General features: G+C 42.6%; 3 protein-coding genes across 5 annotated transcripts; all 3 read right to left on the minus strand.

Annotated features, from left to right (window-relative positions):
- Nucleotides 1-157: 157 nt before the first annotated feature.
- On the minus strand, nucleotides 158-4,618 carry LOC306714761 (E3 ubiquitin-protein ligase TRIM21-like). 2 transcript variants are annotated; one of them, XM_079184890.1, is made up of 7 exons: nucleotides 4,524-4,618; nucleotides 2,771-3,360; nucleotides 2,503-2,598; nucleotides 1,813-2,046; nucleotides 1,548-1,695; nucleotides 1,441-1,467; nucleotides 158-1,365 (listed from the first exon to the last, which is right to left on the minus strand). In XM_079184890.1, exons 2-7 carry the CDS (start codon nucleotides 3,356-3,358, stop codon nucleotides 800-802), a joined length of 1,659 nt encoding a protein of 552 aa, XP_079041016.1. In that variant the 5' UTR covers nucleotides 3,359-3,360; nucleotides 4,524-4,618; the 3' UTR covers nucleotides 158-799. The 2 variants fall into 2 exon arrangements, with proteins under 2 accessions (XP_079041016.1, XP_079041017.1); XM_079184891.1 differs by having other exon boundaries at nucleotides 2,771-3,363; nucleotides 4,524-4,609.
- Nucleotides 4,619-5,046: 428 nt separating this feature from the next.
- On the minus strand, nucleotides 5,047-9,604 carry LOC306714773 (E3 ubiquitin-protein ligase TRIM47-like). 2 transcript variants are annotated; one of them, XM_079184904.1, is made up of 4 exons: nucleotides 9,536-9,604; nucleotides 7,127-7,752; nucleotides 5,751-5,969; nucleotides 5,047-5,623 (listed from the first exon to the last, which is right to left on the minus strand). In XM_079184904.1, the coding sequence occupies exons 2-4, from the start codon at nucleotides 7,742-7,744 to the stop codon at nucleotides 5,576-5,578; spliced, it is 885 nt and encodes a 294-aa protein (XP_079041030.1). In that variant the 5' UTR covers nucleotides 7,745-7,752; nucleotides 9,536-9,604; the 3' UTR covers nucleotides 5,047-5,575. The 2 variants fall into 2 exon arrangements, with proteins under 2 accessions (XP_079041030.1, XP_079041029.1); XM_079184903.1 differs by having other exon boundaries at nucleotides 5,047-5,969.
- A 238-nt stretch (nucleotides 9,605-9,842) lies between these two features.
- LOC306714760 (E3 ubiquitin-protein ligase TRIM39-like) lies at nucleotides 9,843-14,855 on the minus strand. The gene is made up of 7 exons (XM_079184889.1): nucleotides 13,984-14,855; nucleotides 12,675-13,263; nucleotides 12,484-12,579; nucleotides 12,181-12,405; nucleotides 11,287-11,434; nucleotides 11,174-11,200; nucleotides 9,843-11,080 (listed from the first exon to the last, which is right to left on the minus strand). The coding sequence occupies exons 2-7, from the start codon at nucleotides 13,251-13,253 to the stop codon at nucleotides 10,473-10,475; spliced, it is 1,683 nt and encodes a 560-aa protein (XP_079041015.1). The 5' UTR covers nucleotides 13,254-13,263; nucleotides 13,984-14,855; the 3' UTR covers nucleotides 9,843-10,472.

Below are 14,855 nucleotides of genomic sequence, written 5' to 3' on the forward strand. Positions count from 1 at the left end.
TTTCTTAAAAAAAAGTAAATCCGGTAACAGCCCCCTTATAACTGCGCCCAGATGTGTCTCAGCCACACTGTTGCGCAATACAACTCAGTAGAATGTTGGATAGAGTGAGTCAGAAACATAAAAAAAAAAACGAAATTTGATTCAATTTGATCACTTTTTATTTATTTATTTTAGATTAAAACAAGTTCATTACAGCACATTTTGTAAATAATCAACATTGTATGCCCAGTGGTGTATGGTCCCCCATCACCTTCATAATAAGATTACCAACAATCACAAAGTCCATGTATCTCTCGATTTTACACATTGTTAGTGAACAAGTCTTTAAGAAGTATTTATCAAGTTCAGAGGGTTGGATAAAATAAGGATAAAGCCATGAATGCATTTAACCACTGAATGTAGATCAGACTTTCATTTTTTCCATAACCATAGAAAATAGACGGTTATAACTTCCATTATAGACATTTTATAACAGTTGTTGGTGTATTTATCAATACACAAGGTAACAGTATTGCAACTTGTTTTTTTGCTAAGATATTGATTAGCTCTCTCTTGTGAAATAGATCGCTCATCATACGGACGTACAAAAAAATCTCACATACTGTTTAAGCGTACTGAATAGCTATAGTATGGAATTTTGGACGCAACCTTGGTCTTTAGTTCCACCCAGACCTTTCCAAAAACAATAAATCTTCTACAAATTTCCCCCAACTTCATTATCTAGCCACAAAGGACAGGGTTCCCCACAAATTCACCCTCAACATTGTAAAAAAACATGTTTTGACTGCCCACACACTCTTCATGACAGGTCCATGTCCTGCTTACAATGATTGTAAGCAGAAATAATCAAAGGATCAGCGTTTTTCTCATCTTGTTTTTCATGTGGACTGAAATATGGGAGGAGTTCGTCGCTGAACGAACCCTCCGTAAACGAGTAGATGTGAGATTTAGCCGTCATATCGTAGAAGGACACGAGACCTTTCTCTGTGTCCACAAACACCCCGACCTTCTCAGGTTTCTCTTTCAGGGAAAGACCAATTGGTGGCGCCTTCATAGCTGCGTACTTTTCCTCCTCATAATGTACGATGACCCAGTAACCGTTATCTGGGTTCAGCGAGAGTTTCCCCTTGCGGTTTGCGTCGCTTCTCGCCACACCCAGGTCCCACCCCGTCTTGTTGCCGACCTCCACCTCCCAGAATGACTTCCCAGAGGACAATGCGTCGAGCCCCAGGATGCTCGCAAACAGATCAAACCTCTCCGGAGCGTCATCTACTTCCTGGTCCTCCCCTTTGTCTCTCACTTCCTTCCCATCATCAGAGAGAACAAGCCGCCGGTGAGCGGTGGTTGGGTCCAGCTTCACGTCCACTGTTAATCACAAAGTTAAAATCAATAAAAGACACTAAAGTCTGCTTTTTGAAAGACAAAAATGAAATTACGTACCTCTAAACTTTGGAAGTCTCTGAAGTTCTGTGAAGTGAAGAAAAAGTCTTAGAACAATAAGGCGACATTCAAGCTTTTAACATTTACCACCATGAATTAATTCCTACCAGTGGTGGTCAGCTCCCCAAGTCTCTGTTGAATTTGTTCCAACGTGGTTGTTGTGGTTTTTTTCAAGGTGCCAAAAAACAGTGACGTGTCGAGCTCTAAGCCTGTTGAGTCTTTGAGGTTGTCCAGCTTTTGAAGAGATGGGTACTTCTGAGGAAGGGAGAAAGAGAAAGAGAGAGGAAGATCTAATCATACAAGCCACAAGTAGCTGGACTGTTGTGTGCACAGCTTGTCTTCACCTGTTGAACGTATACACATGTCTCTTACCTGAAGGAAAAGGATGTGATCCTCAAGCGCTGATATGTTGTCCAGCTCAGAGATGGTTTTCTCAAGACTGTTGATCTCAGCTTCCAACTCCTCTTTGATGCTTTTTGCCTCTTTCTCCACATCTTCTCTCCTCTCATTCAGTGGCTTAAGAGCTGTCGCTCGGGCTTCCTCCACAATGGCAGTAACAGCTGCGAACACAGTGTCAATATCCCACCACTCAGACTCCAGCTGGTCCTGAAAATGGGTTAGGGTTATAGGGTTAGGGCAAGCATTGGTATTTGACCTTTTCTCTTTTATAAACTGCTCTTTGATGTTGACAACAGCTCTTTTTTTTTTCGTCTTAAAATTGTAACCCTTTCACAGTGTTTGCAGTTCATGAAAGTTAATTTGTAACATTTTGATTTCCTTAAAATTTCCTTTTCAGCATTCGGTTGTACTTCTGGTTGCAAAAAGCCAAGATGGCGTCGGCCGAACTCGAGACTTCAAAACTGCAGTTCACAAACCAATGGGACTACGTCCATTTCTTATATACAGTCTGTTCGTGTAATACACTCTTAAGTACTAATTAATTGTTCCATTTAAATGCCATACTGTTTGGCAACTTGCTCGGACAGTTTTGACGGACAGGTCTGATTGTATTTTTGCAATCCAGGTCAACCCAGGCTCAGTAATGTATGTCTTGCAGCTCACCTTGCAGCTCTTTAGAGACGTATCGGTCTCGTCTATCCGTGTTTTTCTCTTCATAATTTTCTCTTTTAACTCTGTCTTTGTGCTTTCAAGCTTGGCCTGTTGTAAACAAAAAAGGCAAGTCAGTATCCAAACTTCAAACCCCCGTCTCACCATATGTGCACCTCATTTTGGTGTGTTTGCCACTCTATCAGTTTGTCCAACATACCATGATATATTTAAGCAAATACACAACACTATCAATACTCAAATCTTCCATACGTTAATTCACCTTCTTCTTGTCCCATTCGTCTTCAGTAGAAACGATCTCCTCCTGACCTTCTTCAATGCAAAGTGCACAAATGCACCTCTCCGTCTTCCTGCTGTACAGCTCCAAGGGGCGTCCGTGCTTCAAGCAGGCTCTTTCATCCAGGTTTTTCACAGGTTCCACCAATTTGTGGCCCTTCAACCTTTGAGTTGAGGAATGGTTCTTCAGGTGCGGCAAACAATATGAGGCAAGACACACAAGACAGGACTTCTTGGCCTTCAGCTTTTTCTCCGTGCAAATGTCACAGGCCACTTCGCCGGGAGCCCCAGTGTACTCATCAGGGTCTTTGTCCTTTGCCTTATTCTGGGCCTTATTCATCTGTTCGACAATGTTTCTCAGGACGATGTTAACATGGGGGGTTTTCGTCAGATCCTCCTTGCATAGGGGGCACCTCGTGTCAGTGTATTTACAGGTGCGGTCCAGACATGTCTTACAAAAGGAGTGGCCACAAGCTGTAGTGACAGGATCCTCAAATGGATCCATGCAGATGGAGCATGTTAGTTGCTTCTCCAGTGAGTTGGTCTCGCAGGGTGATGCTTGAGGGGAGGCCATGTCTGCTTAAAGAGAGCATCATGAGGTTACTCACTTGGAAATGTGATAGGTCTTAGATTATAATGTTGTTGTTTTTCTCGCATTTTAGAGATTTATTTTGCTTTGCATTTTGCTGTACTTAAATATTCGTCTAAATGTTCGAAGAATAACTGATTACTTAGTGGGCATTATGCCACAGGTGACCATTACAGCGTACGGGTTAATGCTTAAAGTTTAACAACATCACGAGTAGAGTCAGTCATAGAGTAGACTCTATGGTCTAACGTCAGCTACACAGGAATACCAGGCCAAGTAAAGTCGGGCAACATTGAGACTATTGCTCAATTCAACTTCTTATTCACGAGAGGAAGAATTTGTTATTTCTCAGCTGTTGATAAAGTTCTGCAGAAATTACTCCTTAATCACAGAAATTTGTAATCATTTTTGCAAGTCAATGGTTTTTTTTATCAGTGTTTTTTGGCTAGATGCCTGAAGGTCTGTGGTTAACACAATCTTATCAGATTTTAATATTTAACTACCCTTCTAGTGACTTTTGAAGCTTTTCAGTGTCGTACAAAAGGTGGTTGCTAACAAGAGGCTAAATGAGAATACACAGCGGCACCACAACAAACACGAGTCCGTCTTTACAGCCTCGTCGTTTCTACTCGCTCCCGTGTTATCGGAAACTTTTTACTTTGCCGATTGAATTCAGGCTTCAAAAATCATAAAAGTGGTGTTCATGTGGTGGTAATTTGTGACGATGACTTTACATAACAAAACGTGTAAGTATCTTAAACGTTTGTTTGCCACAGAGCTTATTTTCTGCCATAATCCAAAATCAAGTGGAAAAATCCCATTGGCTTTTTGTCAAGGTAACCAACGGTGTGTGTGTGTGTGTGTGTGTGTGTGTGTGTGGGTGTGTGGGTGTGTGCGTTTGTTAGATCAGATTGGCAGAAATCTACTACTAAGGTGCTCGGACTTGCGCAATGAACAAACCACGAGTGTAACCATGAGTAATAACCCTGTCAAGATAACCACAGGCACATTTTGAAGCTAAGTGCATTACATAAAAAAAACAATCTAAACAAAAGGTTAAACCCATAAAGTAATAATGTAACATTTTTCTGTTTGTCACTTTAAACGAGAAACATTTTAAAGAAAGTAATAAGATGGAGTGTGATGTTACCTTTCAGCTATTGTTGGTCCGTGTCTCTTTCTGTCTCCACTCTGTGTGTGTGTGTGTGTGTGTGTGTGCGTCTCCTTCCTCGGCCGGCCTCCCTCTGTTAAGTTTCATTTCTGTTCAAAAGCTCTGGCAGTCAATTCCTGTTTTCAAAGAGGCGTGTGCAAATGCAAATGTGTAACCAAATCACCTGTCTGTAGGCTTAAGGGTGTGTTGCATGTTGAACAAGTTCACACAGATCAAATAATGATTTCCCAAAAGGTTTCGCTGGGACGAAAGGAGGTTTTGTGTTTACAACTGTCAACTGTCTATTACTCAATGTTGGACTGGTTGACTGGAAGGGATCAAAGTATTTGAGATCAAAGTGTAACTCTACCAAAACCAAAAAGTATTGGTTTGTGTAGTTTTTACTTAAATGCACTTTATTGTTCAGCATGAATAGTGTTTTGGGTTTTGACATTTTATTTAAAAAAAGCACAAAAATACATTTAAACACTGCAATACTGCCAGGCATGGAAGCTCACATTATCCTTAAAATAAATCACATCATCCACTCAGGCATAAGTTACATCCATACAATATATCCTCAATTGGTTATTGGCCATTGAGCGTTTTCTGTTAATTACTGGACTGAAGCAATTATTGTAGTTCCTGAGGTTTACCGTTTCTTTAAATCATTGTTTTAAATGCACATCATTATTGTTTAAAATCTGTTAAATCAATACGCTTATTTGCTTTCTGGCGGGGGGTTGGCTGAGAAGAACACACAGTTAGCTTAGCATAGTTTAGCATAAACACTGGGAACAGATCCAAAGATAATTAGATTTGCCTACCAGCCCTTGTAGAGCTCTTTTAACACCTTTTATCTTGTTTGTTTAATCCCTAAAAAAAACAATGTGAAAAAAAGACAATTTGCCATTTTCGGGGGATTACGTCCCAAACTGTTTCCTCCACCAGAAAGTCTAGAGGTATATTTCCCAATGGTGAACTACTTGTTTTGAAGCAAACACACCTTCCAACTATGTCTGCTGCTGTGAATTATTCCGACACAAAAACAACTATTTAAACTTGAAGGTGTCAGTCCACGAGGCAGTGTGCAGAAATGTCTGTAGAGACAAGAGAGAGACTACATTGAGTCCAGTGTTTGAGGTCACATGTATTGCTCTTTGAAACATGATGTGTGATTTCATTGAATGATTTTGTGATCAGTTGACTGTTGACCATGAAGCAGACCTGTAGGAAGTGGAGGTCATCTTCAGTCTGCTCCAGCTGCTCCAGCTCGGCGCTTCTGCTCTGCAGCTCCGAGATTTCTTCCTCCAGTTGTCCGACGAGCTCTTTTTGTGCCCGCGGCTCTTTGGGATTGATGCCGACAGAGAGATTGAGTTTCTCAACTTTGCTCAGTCTCTCCTGAATGGCTTGCTGCAGTTTCATCCTTCTCCATTTTAGTTTAACCTGTGGGGGGAAAAAAAACATACAGATGACGTCAGCATGTGGGCTTATATTCCTTTGGCAGCTGATTCAAAACAGACCTGCTCTCAAAGTTTCTTTTGAAATCATGATGTTTGTCATTTTAACGGTGGTATTTCTGTATAAATATGTGATGAAATTAGAAGCTTTTATAAATAATTGTCACGCCAGTGGTTTTTCCTTTTTGTTTCATGCATTTAAGACCTGACGTTTTCTGAATGTTGTAACTTAGACGATAAGAGAAACGTTGTTTATACTTCCCCCTCAACATTCTTTTGTTTCCTCTCTCACTTTACTGAAGTGGTCAAACACAAGATGCCCTGACGAGAATTAGCTGAGCCGGCTTTTGAGCATCCTCATAAACACGAATGCAAACTGGTATCGCATCAATATTTTTGAAAAGCATTTTGAAGGCTTTGAGTATTCTGCATTGGTTTAATGCATTACCTGAATTTATATGTTAATGGAAACACTTATTCTGGAGTGACTTAAAGAACGCAGCATCAGCCTGGTCTCCTAAAAATGATGTTCCAATACAGTTTCCTTGTGACGTGTCACAAATAAGCTTCAAAGGAGAGGGTGGAAGTCAGCATGTGGGGGATGGGTCAGAAAACACAGGGCTCTACCCACGAGAGGCATGCTGTTTGTGTCCTGCGTACATTTTAAGACAAACCATGATCTTTTGTACTAAACCTAACAAAGTAGATTCGTGGCGTTTTGTTTAAACTGTGATATTGTTGGAGACAGGTTTGCTGGAGAGACGGTTATTTAGCTCTATGGAATTTAGCTAAACAGTAGTTACTGTGGCACTAGTGGAGAAGCATCATAACAAACTATCTGCAGAGTATACCTCAAGTTCGCTTACACTGGTATGACCAGTATGGCCAGTATATGTGTGATGCAGGTGTGTTTTATTGCTTGGGAATTCAACTTCTTATTTGTAGGAGTAACACAGTGTTACTTTCTCCTCTCAGAAGTTACATAGACTGTGATAAATCTGATACATTTCTTCCCCCTGCAACTTTAAATGAGTTGCAAATGTCCAATGTTTCGGCAGACAAAATATGAAATTTGAATAGCAATATGCAAAATGCATGAAACTCTTTCATGTTTACCGGTGTAGTGGCTGTATTAGACTTTACCTTCCTCTTTGTAGCTTCCCTGTTGATAGAAATAACGTGGTGGCCCCTGTGTTCTGTCTGGGCACACATGGCACAGATGCACGTTCGGTCGCTCCTGCAGAACCCGTTTAACTGCTTCCCGTGCAGTCGACACACAGAGTCCTCCAGGTTCTTCCCCACACTGATCAGGAGATGGCGCCCAAGATCTTCTCTCAGGTAATGTGGCTCCAGATGAGCGGCGCAGTACGAGGCCAGGCACACCAGGCAGGACTTGACTGCCCTATGCCTCGCCGGGCAGAGATCACAGGGAACCTCTCCGGCTTTCAAAGGCACAGCGGCCTCCTCGGTCGGGGCACCGGCGTGAGGCGTTTGGGCTGTTTTGAGCTGCGGCCTTGCGGGGAAAAAGGCCTTGCAGAGTGGGCACTGACAGGCCCCGTGGATCCTCCAGTATTCGCCTATGCATCCCAGGCAGAAGCAGTGTCCACAGGGCAGGGAAGCAGGCCTGGTGAACTCATCCAGACAGATGCAGCACTTAGGAGGCTCGGACATTAGGTCTTTGCGTGTGTGTGTGTGCACGTACATGCATGCGACCTCCGGTCCGATTTGGTGTGGTATCAGCATCCACCGATGATGGCGCATCCCATTGGCTGTTTGAATCGGTGCAGAGAACATAGACTTGTATTAGCGCGCATTTGAATTTCAGTACTTCTTCATTCATTTGGCTTTGATGGCAGGATCCCAAAACAGCTGACCAGGAGTCTTTGTATGGCTTGTCTCCAGTTGCTTTGAATATATTGTTTGTTGCTATTTATCAATTTAGATTGTTCTGGTGTTATAGTTGGCTAGTTTTGGAGATATCAGCTCTAGAGATTGTCTGCCTTCCGTCCAATACAATGGAACTCTATGGCGCTCGGCGTGTGGTGCTCAAAGCGCAAACAAAATACGTTTAAAACTCCGATGCATACAGCTTATGCAGAAAGCGGCGGAGCTGACTGTACACATGCCAAGAGACCGTGTGACGTAAACTGAGATAAAAACCCAAATTCTGAATGTGCTGTATGCATGTCTACAGAATGCTCCTAGAACCTGCATGAAGCTCTAGCGTGTCAGTCAGGAAGACTGTTCTCTTGCATGCCTAAGCCTGTAGTTTATTTCTCCTACAACAGCCCATTTACTCCTCACGCATGCTCACTCATTATCTCCTTGCTGTCATTGTTCGGAGCTGTCAAATCATGATATCAGCTGCTTAGATCAGCTGGTGTCCTTTTATCCAATAGAACAACGACACCGTCAGCCTATCGTGTTGCTGCTGTCTCTTTCAAATATGATCGTCTCTCTCTACCTTCAGTACGTTCATGTTGCTGTTACGCAACCCCTCCACCTCCCCATCTCTCGTCCTGTCTTCACAGATGCATCATCTTCATCAACTCATCCTTCTATCAGCCTCATGAGCCGCCACCACCACCAGTGTCTGGACTCCACAGGGGGGGGGGCGGGGGGGTTATCAGGACACACGCCCCTCTATTACAAATCTCCCCGTAGAGTCCAAGCGCCGAAGACTCATCATCTGTTAATAATAAACTATTATCTTTTCTTTATCTGACTTGTCTCTCCTGGTTGAAATAATATCGGCATAATTGCACGTGTCCTCGTGACCCGTATAGAATTCATCACGTTGTTATATTGGGAGTAATAATGGAATATCGGTGTAGAGATAGTGAGATAGCGAGCGCTCCGGTTTCCTCCCACGCTCCTGATTTGGACAATAAACATGTTGGATTGCATATCTGGTGTGTATGTAACTTACAAGAAATAGTTGTAAGACAGACGATGCTGATTAGTTGACCTCAATACACTCACACACACACACACACACACACACACACACACACAAGCATTTTTTAACTGCTGACAGAGGTTATATACAACAAAGGGAGGACGGTTATACAGAAACAGATCTACAAACAAATCATTGAATACTAAGGAAAGAAATATTATTTCTTTATTTCCTGTATTTAATTTTGGGCCCCGACACACAGCACGAGCACCGTTTGTACCATTGTTGGTGGGAAAATAGTCCCTCAACAAAGCACAAGCCACAACATCTGAAATGAGTCCATTTCCAGTTAAAGAGTGGTGAGGATGCTACGTCAGAGAACACCAGGTCAAACTAGTGCACGCCCCCTGGCCAATCAGAATCGAGATACTGGTAAAAGTTTCATTCAAGATGGCTCGTTGATTGCTACACACTGTAAAAGCATTGAGTGTAGAAACATCTAGAAGTGAAACTGACTCACTTATAAAATACAAGACCTATAAACAATGTAACGTTTAATGATCAGCACGCAGCTCGTCGCTTCTATTTGTAAAAAAATAGTTTAAAACTTTTAAATACTGGAACGATTAAATTGAAATATAACACTCACATACCTGTCTTGAGCAACTACCAGCTTGTCTTTCCTGAGCCTCTAACGGTGTTGTGTTGCACTCTCATCGGTTCGTTCCTCCCGTGTATCGGTTTATTAGACACACCTATCCCTGCTGGGAAAGAGGTTGGCCCTGTTGGAATCTTGTCATTTCCTGTATATGCTCATAAACTCATGCTCACCTGATAAAGCAGGAGAAGGTTCCACGTAACAAATCAGCCGCAGCTCCAGAAAAAGGGAAACAAAAACCACTAAATGTGTTCATTCGAGCAATAATGCAAATACACAGTTAATACCTTATTTCATCTTTATTCAAATAGGAGAAATTACATGTTCAGAGAATATTAAAATGAAAAGAGACGACTCGTTGCGTCTTGACAACACAGTAAAATCATTAAACCTGTAGTTGATTACACCTTCACCTGATAAGGAGTCCTTGGTGTAACGTGCAAGGACTGACGAACGAATGAACTACTGTAAGAAACAACCATCATGGCAAAATGTTACCTAAGGTCATCTGCCATCTATCAAAAACTGCACAGGAGGAGTTGGGTGCTTTTGACTGGGTTCCCCAGGGACCCATGGAGGTATAAAGAGAACTGGATGTAGAGGCCCCTCGTTCATTTCAATGACAGCTGCTCAGTGACTTCTGAAAAGTTAAAAGTTCAGATAAAATTACCCTCCCTCCTGGCCCTCGTTCCAGTCTCACTGGGAGCTTGCCAAGACCCCAAAAAGCACTCCTTAAAACAGAAAGAGACAAATCATGAAAAATAGGAATGATAGAATAAAGCAAGATGTGAAACTCGGGGGTCTGTGAGGGGCCCAGTTGGTGTGATTGAAATTGTTGCTGTAAATTGACCTCTCCTCTCATCAGAACAGCAGACTGTGTGACATCATATCATGTCTTCAAGGACATGTGGTGGGTTTTTAAGGGTTTAATCTCATACGGGTTGTGAGCTCTGACCTCGCAGCCGATTAAAGTTTTCAGCTCTTGCTCTTCTTGTAAAAGGACGCAGATTAAAGCCAAGGAAAGGAATAACCAAAGGCTCCGATTTCTTGGCGCCGCTGTACAGATAGAAGTACGGGAACAGCTTCTCTGTGAAAGACTCTCCTGTGAAAGAATGAATGTGCAGCTTCCTATCCACGTCGTAGAAAGAGACTCTGCCTTCGTCATAGTCCACATAGACTCCTACGTTTCTTGGCCTGGGACTCAGGTGAAGGCCCGTGTAGGGTGTGCATTGAACTTTATAATCAAAACCACTCTTTCCTATGGCAAAGAAGCCATTTGCTCTTTTCACTTCGACGCTGCCTGTCCTGTTAACCGTCTCCTCTGCAACACCGACGTCCCAGTCGTTTCTCAGGCCCACCTGGACTTCCCAGTAGTGACGCCCAGAGGTGAAGCCCTCCGTCCCTAGAACCATGGGACAGTGGAACCTCTCAAAGTCATCGGGAGACGAGGGCTTCGCAGTTTTGTTGTACTTCAAACGTTCCCCCGATTCAGACACCACAAGGCAGCAGCCGGCCGTGGCTCGGTCGAACGCGACCGATTCTGAGAACATTAAGTTTAGTTAAAACTGTCGTCTTTCGCAATTACAAGTGAATTCAATCAGCAAGAAACGCTAATTAAATGTGTGATCCGCACCTTTGTATTGTCTCATCTTGGTCAGTTCTGTCAGAAGTCAAAACACACCTGAGTTATAACCCATAAAACAAAGACATCTTCACTGATAAGGGCTGTGTGCAGCAGGTATTTACCCGTGTCTGTCAGAGCTTTCAGTTCTGATTGGAAAGTTTCCACGATATGAGTCATGGCTCTCCTCAGCGTCTGCACGCACGGGTCCGAGTAAACCCTGATCTTGGACCAGTTCTTGGCGTTTGATATGCTGCTCAGGGCCTGCAGAGTCTGTAATGATTCACACACATATGATCATGAGAGGCGCGAGGCTGTATTTACTCTTCTTTCTTTAAACCATTGCACCAATCACATGCATCTCAGTGTGTTGCCTGTTTACGACCAGCTCTGTGAGTTCTACAAAAATCAACAAGGCAACAGTGTGCGAGGCCGGATTAGAGATGCACGTCCAGAAGAAAAGCCCAAATTTCGGGTCAGAAGGAGAAACACACCTATACTTTTAAACATTATGAAAACCTTGGGTGTCAAAAGATTTTTGGATATGCGCAAATATTGCCATGTTATCAGTTTAGGAGGATTTTTTTTTGGGGGGGGGGGATTAAGTGCATGTAAACGTACTGTCTCTTTAAATAAATAATTGGACTACTTCCTAAACATATGAAACAATTACTTTAATGAATATATCATAACTTTGGTCAACTTACAAAGTGTCTTTCCAGGCACCTAGACACATAACTTTCTTTTTCTGGATTTTCTGGAAAAATTTGGATGTAAATTTGTAAATTTTATTTCAGTAGGTGCATATAATTTATCTTATTTTCTTTATCTTCTGCCCTCAGGACCCTTAATAAATTGATCTGGTCCCCCGACATTTACTCCATCAATTGTTAAAATCCTATGCGTCGCCTTGACCGATCCTCGTATCTCTCTTCCTTGCGTCTCATCTTGAAGTCGAGTGAGCGTACGAGCAAAGAAAAGGGGAAAGAAGGGGAGAGATAACGTGAGCGCTGACTGACCTGCAGGAGGTGAAGGTGGTCGTCACCTTGTGAAAGCTCAGAGTGCATGCTCCGCAGTTGGGCGATCTCCTCCCGCAGCTCTTCAATCATCGCTTCGTCTTTTTCTTGTGATTTAATGAGCTTGTCGTCGATATTTGCTTTTAGCTTAGTTTGTGCCACTTGAACGTGAACCATCAGAGTATTGAAGAGCTGTTCACTGTCAGCAATCTCTCTGTTGGTTTTTTCCTATAAGAAGATTAAAATCTTTAGTACAGATTTATATAAAAGTTGTAAAATATGCAAGATCTCCCCCAAAGCGCTCACTCTGCTCATTTCAGAAGCGTCTGTGAATTCCTTTATCTTTTCCATCCGGTCCTCAATCATCAACTTGATCTTTGCTTTCTTGGACTCAACATCTTCCTAAGATAAAGAAGAAGAAGAAGAAGGGTGATCAAGCCAGTCGGTCCGTAATATTTCAGGTTCCTGAGGCATTTGACAAAAGAAACCCCGCTTACTTTCTGTTGAGCCCATTCTTCTTCTATGGACGCCGTCTCGTGGTACTTGTGGTCCGTCTCGCTGCACAGCAGACAGATGCACGCCTGCTCATCCCTGCAAAAAAGCTCCAGGACCCTCTTGTGCTTCCCGCACATCCTCTCCTCCAGGTTCTCCAGCGGGTCCACAAGCGTGTGTGTCATCAGGGAGGGAACTCTTTGGTGGGGCTCCAGGTGGGCCTCACAGTACGACGTCAGACACACCAGGCATGACTTCAGGGCCTTGAACTTCGTTTCCTTGCAAATGTCGCACTTCACCCGCCACGGAGCGTCTGCGCTTTCGGCGGCCTCGACTTTCCGCCTCTTTATCTGGACGGAAATCTCCTCGATGACCGTGTTCGTGGAGATCTCGGGCCTCACGCGGAATCTTTTGTGACACCTCGGGCAGCTGCACGAATCACTCTTGTCCCACCGCTCGCTGAGGCAGGTCTTGCAGAAGTTGTGACCACAAGGAGTGGTTACCGGGTCGCTGAAGACCTTGAGACACATCGGGCACTGGAAATGATCCTCCGGCAACGACGCAAAAACACTGAATGATGACATTGTGGTATCTCTGTGGGAGGATATGTGAATAATATGCTTTATATGTTCTTTTGGCTTTTGCCTTGTACATTACATTACAGTCATTTAGCAGACGCTTTTATCCAAAGCGACTTACTATAAGTGTATTCAACACAGGTATTCAAGAGAACTACTAGTCACCAGAAGTCATAAGTGCATCTCCGTTTTTAAGCATCTAAGAGCATAAACCAGAGCAAAAGTACAGAAACAAACTAATACGAATACAGAATAAAGACACAAAAATGGGGGGTTTATGGGAAAATGTCTTAGTATATTGTGTAAATGCTTACGTGCTTGTACTTTTGTTCTGAACTGTGTTAACATACCCGAAACAGCGGCCTGAAACAGGATGTTTCAGTACGCAGGCCTCCACCCTTGTGTAATTTTTACTTCCGTATTGCACACTACAGAGTCTGAGTGACTATGTGTAGCTGTGCCTCTTCTCTGGCCAGAGAATAAATACCTTTAAAAGACAAGTTCTGTTTTGACAATATTCTTCATTTCAGCTTAAAAAGACCCAACACCCACCACAGGGGTCAAAAGGTTTGATATGTTTTCTGAATCAAGTTTAAGGCTTCGTTTACAAAGCGAATCCTGACCTGCCCGATGAGTCACTTTCACTTGCGCATCTTACTCTTGCATCACCTTCTTGCAGTTGTATTCTAAAAAACAAAAAACAAAAACTGCTGAAGTCATCGTAAAAATTACTCACATGACTCTTTGTAGTTCTTCTGTACATCCCAGAGGCCTAAACTGTCACTCACAAGCACGATCACACGCTGTAATTATGGCACCACAAACAATGCAACACTCATCATCGTCTCCAGACGATTCCCGAGAAGCTCCACCTGCTGTAGTGGGTCGGGTCAAGTGACATCATTTTACTGAAATGAAACTAACAGTATTTCCCAAAAGTCCACGAGGCCTGAAATAGTGACATTTGGCAATTTGAGTGAACATTTATTCTTCCGAATCATGAACACACTCGTCAGCGTACAACCTTTGCAGCATTAATCACACTTCACTAAATGTCAACATGCAAATATGAAACCGGAGATCTAGAAACTACACTTTCTTTTGATGGTTTGAAATGTCATGCATTTAGAGGAATAGTTCATTTCAGGGTATAAGTGGTGTTCGTATCTTGCTGAGAGACTAAAACCACTAACGTCTGCATGGTAAACACGGTTAGCTTAGCATAAAGACTAGAAACAGTTGGAAACGGCTAGCCTGGCTCTGTCCAGTGGTTGATTCTAGCACCTTTTTTTAAATTAACTAATTAACACATTATATCAAAATTCTTGATCATAACACACCAAACATTTATGCTAAGGTAGGCTAACCGCCTGCTAGTTCTAGCTTTAGATTTAGTACACAGGCGTGAGAGTGGAAACGATCGTATCTTAACCTCGGCAAGAAAGTGAATACGCATTTTTCCCCAAAAAACGTTAAGGCTTCCATGAGCTGATCTCTGCACCATTAATATAGTTGTTAAACTTCCATACAGATAACAAATGTACAAAAAAACATGAGAAGAAACAGAAAATATGTTGTACTTTCATTTTGTGCTCTTTTTACTGTCAA

Source organism: Pholis gunnellus (assembly GCF_910591455.1).
Source record: "Pholis gunnellus genome assembly, chromosome: 23".
Classification (NCBI taxonomy): Eukaryota; Metazoa; Chordata; class Actinopteri; order Perciformes; family Pholidae; genus Pholis; species Pholis gunnellus.

Excerpts from the sequence above, each read along its gene's own strand:
- LOC306714761 (XM_079184890.1), bottom strand. The coding sequence starts at position 3,358 with ATGGCCTCCCCTCAAGCATCACCCTGCGAGACCAACTCACTGGAGAAG. Across the intron at positions 2,047-2,502 it reads CGTCTCTAAAGAGCTGCAAG|GACCAGCTGGAGTCTGAGTG; the intron begins GTGAGCTGCAAG and ends ACCCATTTTCAG. Across the intron at positions 1,696-1,812 it reads ATCACATCCTTTTCCTTCAG|AAGTACCCATCTCTTCAAAA; the intron begins GTAAGAGACATG and ends TCCCTTCCTCAG.
- LOC306714773 (XM_079184903.1), bottom strand. The coding sequence starts at position 7,744 with ATGCGCCATCATCGGTGGATGCTGATACCACACCAAATCGGACCGGAG. Across the intron at positions 5,970-7,126 it reads GGGAAGCTACAAAGAGGAAG|GTTAAACTAAAATGGAGAAG; the intron begins GTAAAGTCTAAT and ends TTCCCCCCACAG.
- LOC306714760 (XM_079184889.1), bottom strand. The coding sequence starts at position 13,253 with ATGTCATCATTCAGTGTTTTTGCGTCGTTGCCGGAGGATCATTTCCAG. Across the intron at positions 12,580-12,674 it reads AAGAATGGGCTCAACAGAAA|GAAGATGTTGAGTCCAAGAA; the intron begins GTAAGCGGGGTT and ends TCTTTATCTTAG. Across the intron at positions 11,201-11,286 it reads GAAAGCTCTGACAGACACGG|AACTGACCAAGATGAGACAA; the intron begins GTAAATACCTGC and ends GACTTCTGACAG.